General features: G+C 38.5%; 1 protein-coding gene across 1 annotated transcript; it reads left to right on the plus strand.

The window, feature by feature from the left end:
- Positions 1 to 6330: 6330 nt before the first annotated feature.
- Positions 6331 to 7802, plus strand: LOC141601051 (gibberellin-regulated protein 6-like). Its single transcript, XM_074421312.1, has 3 exons — positions 6331 to 6486; positions 6586 to 6628; positions 7251 to 7802. The coding sequence occupies exons 1-3, from the start codon at positions 6421 to 6423 to the stop codon at positions 7430 to 7432; spliced, it is 291 nt and encodes a 96-aa protein (XP_074277413.1). The 5' UTR covers positions 6331 to 6420; the 3' UTR covers positions 7433 to 7802.

The following is a 7802-nucleotide window of genomic DNA, read 5'->3' on the forward strand; positions in this document are numbered from 1 at the left end:
TCAAAACCATGTCTTGTGAAAGCTGTTGAAGCTGACCGAAAGCAAAATGGGTCACTCCTCTCGGCAATGTAGTTGAAGAGGGGACTTCAAAAGGGAGAGCCTACATACTTGTGTACAATGTCCATAAAAGAAGACACCTTTGCTGAATGCGTAGACCCAAAAGTAGAGAAGGTGCTAGAGGACAACAAGGACTTGATGCCTGATCAGCTACCTATGAGACTGCCACCCCGACGTTCGGTAGACCATCAAATTGAATTACTCCTGGGCACAAGACCTCCTGCTCGAGGGCCATATCGGATGGCGCCTCCCGAACTAGCGGAACTACGAAGACAACTAGACGATCTGATTCGCTCGGGGTCGATACGACCTTCCAAAGCTCTCTATGGAGCCCCTGTGCTCTTCCAGAAGAAACAGGACGGTAGTCTGAGATTGTGTATCGACTATCGGGCTCTGAACAAGTTGACGGTGAGGAACCGCTACCCCATCCCATTGGTAGCGGATTTGTTCGATCAATTACAAGGCGCTGTATACTTCACCAAGCTCGACCTAAGATCTGGTTATCATCAAGTTCGAATCGCCGAAGGAGATGAGCTGAAGACTGCTTGTGTGACGAGGTATGGGTCTTTTGAATGGTTGGTCATGCCCTTCGGCTTGACGAACGCCCCTGCAACATTTTGTACATTGATGAACTATGTTTTCCACGAGTACTTGGACAAATTCGTGGTGGTATATCTGGACGATATCGTTGTATATAGTCGCTCGTTGGCTGAACACGTAAAACACTTGGAGTTGGTGTTCGCGAAGCTCCGAGAGAACCACCTATTCGTGAAGAGAGAGAAATGTGAATTTGCCCAACCCGAAGTGAATTTTCTTGGTCACATAGTGGGCAAAGGCAAACTGAAGATGGATCCGAAGAAGATTGCCGCTATCAAAGACTGGGGAACCCCAGGGAATGTGTCTGAGCTCCGCTCTTTCTTGGGGCTCGCAAATTACTATCGAAGATTCATCCGAGCGTATTCGAAAATTGCTTCCCCGCTCACTGACTTGTTGAAGAAGGATAATAAGTGGGAGTGGTCTATCGACAAGAAGAGGGCCTTTGAGAAGCTCAAGGAAGCGGTGGTACAGGAACCGGTCTTGACGTTGCCGGATATCACGAAGCCTTTTGAAGTTGAGACGGATGCATCTGATTACGCCCTCGGGGGAGTGCTACTCCAAGAGGGTCACCCTGTGGCTTTCGAGAGCAGAAATTTTAATGGAACCGAGACTCGTTATGCGGTACAAGAGAAAGAACTCCTAGCTATTGTTCATTGCTTGCGGGGATGGAGGCATTATCTCTTGGGATCAAAGTTCGTTGTCAAGACTGATAATACCGCAGCATCTCACTTCTTGACTCAGCCCAAGCTGACAAGCTAGATGGCAAGAATTTTTGGCAGAGTTCGATGTGGAATTCGCTTACAGACCAGGAGCCGCAAACAGAGTCGCTGATGCCCTAAGCAGAAGATGTGATTTGGCCACATTGCACACGATTGCTCATTTGTCTACCACCACAGTGGCTACCAACATTCAGGCTAAGGTGAAAGAGCACCTCGACCTGGACCCGGTGGCAAGGAATTTGAAACAATTAGCCATCGAAGGGAAGACTCGCAAATTTTGGATAGAGGATGGCCTCTTGTTCACGAAGGGACATCGGATCTTTGTTCCAAAAGCGGCAGGGCTGCGAAAGATTCTCTTGCAAGAGTGCCACGATACATTCTGGCAGGTCATCCGGGGTGGCAGAGAACCTTATGCCTACTGAAGAGAAGCTACTACTGGCCGCAGAAGGATGATGTAATGGAATACACAAAGACATGTCTGATCTGCCAATAAGACAAGAGAGAGAAACAGAAGCCGGGGGGGCTACTAAATCCCTTACCGGTACCAACTCGTCCATGGGAAAGTATCTCGATGGACTTCATATCTGGGTTACCGAAGGTAGGGGTTCTCAGCGTGATCCTTGTCGTTGTGGATCTCTTCTCGAAGTATGCCACATTCATTCCCCTTCCGAAGACGTGCAGTGCTGAAGAGACGGCCACGATGTTCTTCAAGAATGTTGTGAAATATTGGGGACTACCTCAAAGTATAGTCAGTGATCGTGACTCTCGCTTCACGGGACTATTTTGGGGAGAATTGTTCCAGCTCCTGGGCTCTAAACTTCGGATGTCCTCAAGTTACCATCCTCAAACAGATGGCCAGACGGAAAGATTCAAAAGCATGTTGGAAGAGTACTTGAGACATTTTGTGGGCGCAACCCAGATGGAGTGGGTGCGCCTCCTAGATGTTGCCCAGTTCTTTTTTAATGTTCAAACGAGCTCCTCTTCTAACAAGAGCCCGTTTGAGCTTGTCACTGGTCAACAACCATTATTGCCTCCCACAGTTGCAGATTCTTATGGTGGCCGGACGAAGAAAGCTCACGAGTTTGCTAAAGAATGAAATGTCAATGTTGAGATTGTTCGCGCTTACTTGGAGAAGGCATCCCGCCGCATGAAGAAGTGGGCAGATGCGAACCGGAGGCCAAGAGAGTTTAAGGTAGGCGACATGGTCATGGTGAAGTTGAATAAGGAGCAGATGAGATTTCTTAGGGGAAGAGACAAGCGGCTGGTGCGAAAGTATGAAGGCCTCATCCAAGTGATCAAGCGGATTGGGGAAAGCTTACAAGCTTGACCGCCCTGCCTGGATGAAGTGTCACCCGGTCTTCCATGTGAGCTGCTTGAAGCCGTACCATCCAGATCCTGAAGATCCAACCCGCAACAAGAGCAAGCGCGCCAACATCCGTTCCAATCAACTTCCAGCAACATCAGCCGACTAATCCAGCCTTGAAGACTTAAAGAGTTCCAGCGTTGCCGAGGACGGCAACAGATTAGGTGGGGGAGAGTGTGACGATCTGTACACTTCGAACCCTTAGTTTTATTTATGCTATGTAGTTTCATTTCCTCTATTATATTTTTAGTAATTTCTTTCCTAGTTTAGCATAGTTAGCATTAGCTTTTTCTTTCCCTAAATGGGTGTATCGCTATTCTGAACTAAATTTGTAAAATCAATGTTTCCTGCTACCAGGATGTAAATATCAAATTTCCCTCTTTGGGGAGTACTAGTCAATCAAACATCTGCTTCCCACTAAGTTGCCTTCTTATTGCTTGTTGTTGCTTTCTTGTGAACGACTCTTGCCTTCACCTCTCTAACAAGTCCGTGTGTGTCGATCGAGACTAGGATTTCGACACCCACAACCCGAGACCGATTACGAGTGCCTAGTGCTGACAAACACTAGTGCCTAACGCTCTCGCTTTCATTCTTGTCAAAGTGTTTAGACAAAGGTGCGCGTCACACCCCGACTCAAAGTTTCGGACCGTGACATTAGGCATGGCATTGAGAAAGTATAAAGACTTATATTAGGGCTGTTCATAATGCGGCATTCGTAAGTCGTAACATGTGGTAATCTCTGTGTAGCTCGTGTACGACCACATGCAACGAGACTCTTTTGCGTCTGTCACTAACTTCAAATTATTCAATAATTCAATTATTGCCTCAATTACATACATTTTTAATACTGAGTATTTCACATGATAAATTGTTAATTAACTTTGAAATCAAAATGACTCGCTCCTTTATTGCTGCTTTAGTTATCAAGCGAAGTATATATTACTACACGTAGAAATGTGTAATTCGGAGATTAGACTTAAAATCATTATAGAAGAGGTAAACTAACGACGTTATGACGGAAGGTCAGTTAAGGGTATTTTGAGAAAGAAAATGGTAAACACAGGGTATCATATGTAGAAACTTAAAATAAGGGGTACCCATGTATAATCTGCCAAAGTAATTCTATTGGATGATTTGCAGTACATTTCTAACAAGGTAGTGTAAACGTAATATTTGCAAATTGCAACCTACTTAATTCCTAGAATCAAGTGATTGAGAATATACATAAGTTGACAAGTTATAGAAATATGAGTATAGACAATCAATCTAATTAGTTCCTATGAATAACTATGATTAAGGAATTGGTTTATTTAAATTATTATGTTTTGTGGTCTCGCAAGATGGACGATCTTTTAGTAAGTCCAATCTTGGATGTTAGATGGTGACGGTGAGGTCTTAGCAGCCGTTTGGCCTAGTGAGGAGGTAAGCTAGCTCATTATCGCCCGAAACATCATGTATATGTACACGAAGTGCACCAATTTATACTTATTATCGAACAAAGTGGAATATGAGGACGAGATGTTTCATCCAAGAGTAAAATACTGGCTTTGTTTATACTGGTTTTGCTATATAGTGATCTGCCCCTAAATTGTTGTAATAAACGTCTGGAGGACGAGGTGGCTTAAAATTTAGTTCTGTGCGAAGTGCTTGTGGCCATAGTATCTGACCTATGGGTGATGCTTTGGGTTAGGTTAAGAGCAAAGTGCTTCTTGACTATAGTAATTTTTTGGTGGAGACTTGAGTATATGTGTGTATTATATTTACACTAATAATTCATTTAACACTTCTCACATTCCTCCTAACCTAACCCAAAGTCTCCCCAATTACTATAGTCAAGTGTTTATCACATTGCTCCTAACCTAACCCAAAGTATACACAATTTAATTACTCCTTATGTTAGATGAATTATGTACATTTACAGTACAATTTATATGTGTTTATTACATTTCCATTTTTAACAAGTGTTTACTTTTTTACGCTACAAAAAAGGTTTTAAAATTCATGTTTAAACAAGTTCTTCAATAGTGAAGACTTTTAGTGCGCATTAGATAATTCTCGAATATGTGTAGTAATAACATACAAATCGCGTATATTAGGTGAACCGCGAATTGATGACATGATTGTATGCTTGTACTATTTGTATGCTTGTACTATTTACTCGTTTGTTTAGGTAATTGAGGTATTCAATGCTTTTGTTTGACTGATATCAGTATTTAATATGACAAAATCTAGTGATCTTGAAGTAATGGATGAGAATTATTTCAACGTCGCAGAAGAAAAAATGCATCGTATCGCGGAGATTCACATGTTCTCTTGGTCCTACGAACATCAGTCATCACTCGCCACTATCCATGTTACTTGACCCAATACCTCCGAATTTTATGTGATCCGTAACATGCAAACTTTCTTCAATTATTTCTTGTTAGATTTGTTTCGGTGCACCTATATCTCAAGATAACAAAATTAAATCGTCTTTTGTTTAATACAAATTCTCATTTAAAATAATATTATCCGTTTTCTATTTAAAACGAATTAAATATAATACAACTTATGTATATAAAACAAACATATTAATTTTTTTCTATATATTTTTATATACACTATGTACTTGATCCGTCTTAAACTTAAGATGGATAGTATCGTCTTTTATAAGAGACTTCCCAATTATTTAGCTTAATGTCAAATGTTTCCTCCGTAATTGTAGTATATCGTTTTCGGTGCATCTTTGAAATAGTGAATGTTTTCTTTGATTGTGTAATTATTTAGTTTTCGTTTGACATTATGAGTTCAAATCTAACTTTGAATAATTTGTAGTATAAAATATATGTGAAAAGATCATATAAACGGACGGATTAATACAACATTATCAGGTAAAATCACAAATTAAATCGTTGGCCACATAACTCCAACATTATGAGTTCAAATCTAAATCACTAATAATTTGTGACATGTGATTTCTTATTCTAGTAATGTTGCCTTAGTTCGTAATCTTTAGGGTAGAAAACTATTTGTAAAGGATTTGTATTCTTACCATGCCTAAAATTAATCACTTTTTTTGTTACTCCATTCGTCTCGGTTATTTATTTACCATGTTTTTTGAGTATCTTTAATTTATTTACCTTTCCATATTAGGCATGATTCTAATGAGTTATTTTATCATCTAATTTCACTATTGTTCACCTGTTAATTAATTGTTTTTCAATAGCAGTGTAGCACTACCCTCAAATGATCCCCTCCCTTTTCCTTGGTTTTTCTGCCAAAAGTAAAAGTAAACAAACAATCGGAACGAAGGGAGCTATTGTCATAGAATGAACATTGACATGCCATTTACTTCTAACTAACCCTCAATAACTAAGACAACTCTTTTTCTCGATCATTTATCTACTACTCGTATTTTTATTTTCCATAAATTTTAATTATCAAAAATAAAATACATAGACAACAAATGACCTACAAAGACTTAAAAGGGGACAACTATGTAGATAAGGTGAAACATATAAAACTTTAAGTTTGTATTGTTCATAAATGAGAAATTCAAGTTGGAACAAAGTAACAAACCTACCCGTACGTAAGTCTATAAATACCCTTTCACAACCACAAACTTAAACCATTCCAACTCAACCTTTTTTTATCTCTAAACACAATATACATTCAAACAATATTTCCCTCCATTTTCCCAACACAATGAATAACAAAGTTTTCTCCATCATCCTTTTTGCTCTCATTGCCTTTGCCATGTTTGCCAACGAGGTATTATTACATCTTTTTATAAGACGATCTTGTAGAAGAATCACTAGTGAATAAATTAATTAGTATGTTTGTTAACTTTATTTCTTGTAATTGTTTCAGGCTATGGCTGGTGGTTATGGACAAGGGAGTTTAAGGCCTTACCGTAAGTCGTCATTTGCATAATTGCATGTCTTCATTTCCAATATAATAACTTGGGTACAATATTATAGGTTTTTTTTTATATTCCTTGTCACGAGCCTAAAATATGCTAATACAGAGTATAATAGTAGTGTATATAGTACTAAATACGGAGTACATGTTTTACAAATTGTTTTATTGGACCAATTGCAATACTCAACTAAGTAAGCACGATCATTTATTCATTTAGTAATAGTGTAAGTGTGTAACTACTAACTAGGTGACGTACATATCATTATGAGTTAGAATTTTTGTCATTTATTCATTCATAGTAACACTCTAAAATTTTCGATTTATTTTCGTTTCAACATAGAAATTACATTACTAATTCGACCTCTCTGTAATTTTTACCTAAACTAAACTTTATATTTTGTGGTACTATATGGAGTATAACGTTTATACGAAACATCTTAAGTGGCTCAGTAGTGTGGTTTCGCTTCTTTAGAAGTAGTGGTCCTTTAATACATTTCTCGACTCAATTTTCAACTTTGCGTAAGGCTTCGTACATTCAACTTCTCCTACCCCGTAACTTATGGAAGTTATTAGGACACTGGGTAATGTTATTGTTGTTGTTTGTAAATGAACAGAATGCTTACCACAATGTACAAGGAGGTGTTCAAACACAAGATACCACAAACCATGCATGTTTTTCTGCCAAAAATGTTGCAACAAATGCCTATGTGTCCCACCAGGCACCTATGGTAACAAACAAGTCTGCCCTTGCTACAACAACTGGAAGACTCAACAGGGTGGCCCCAAATGCCCTTAATTACTTCATTAATTAATTAAGGACCTAATCTTATTTCTTAATCCTTTTTAATTTATTTTCTCCCCACTAATTTCATTATTTGGAGAGGGAGAAATTGGGCTAATAACTATTATTATTAATATTATATTATAATTATATGTTTTTAAGTATTTTAACAACTTGAGCTAGTGCTAATTAAGTCTACATTAGTACTAAAAAGTTGTGTTTTATTTTCACTTATAATCTTATATTATGTATTAGGCCACAATCTTGTTGGGTAAATCTTATTGGATAACTTTTAAGTGAGGATTTTGGCCATTATGTTTGTTGATTATAATTTATAATCATACATGTAACATTTTTATCAAAAATGAAATATTGTTTTATTTCA

This window comes from Silene latifolia, chromosome 1, assembly GCF_048544455.1.
Source record: "Silene latifolia isolate original U9 population chromosome 1, ASM4854445v1, whole genome shotgun sequence".
NCBI lineage: Eukaryota > Viridiplantae > Streptophyta > Magnoliopsida > Caryophyllales > Caryophyllaceae > Silene > Silene latifolia.

Excerpts from the sequence above, each read along its gene's own strand:
- LOC141601051 (XM_074421312.1), top strand. The coding sequence starts at position 6,421 with ATGAATAACAAAGTTTTCTCCATCATCCTTTTTGCTCTCATTGCCTTT. Across the intron at positions 6,487-6,585 it reads TTGCCATGTTTGCCAACGAG|GCTATGGCTGGTGGTTATGG; the intron begins GTATTATTACAT and ends TAATTGTTTCAG. Across the intron at positions 6,629-7,250 it reads AGGGAGTTTAAGGCCTTACC|AATGCTTACCACAATGTACA; the intron begins GTAAGTCGTCAT and ends GTAAATGAACAG.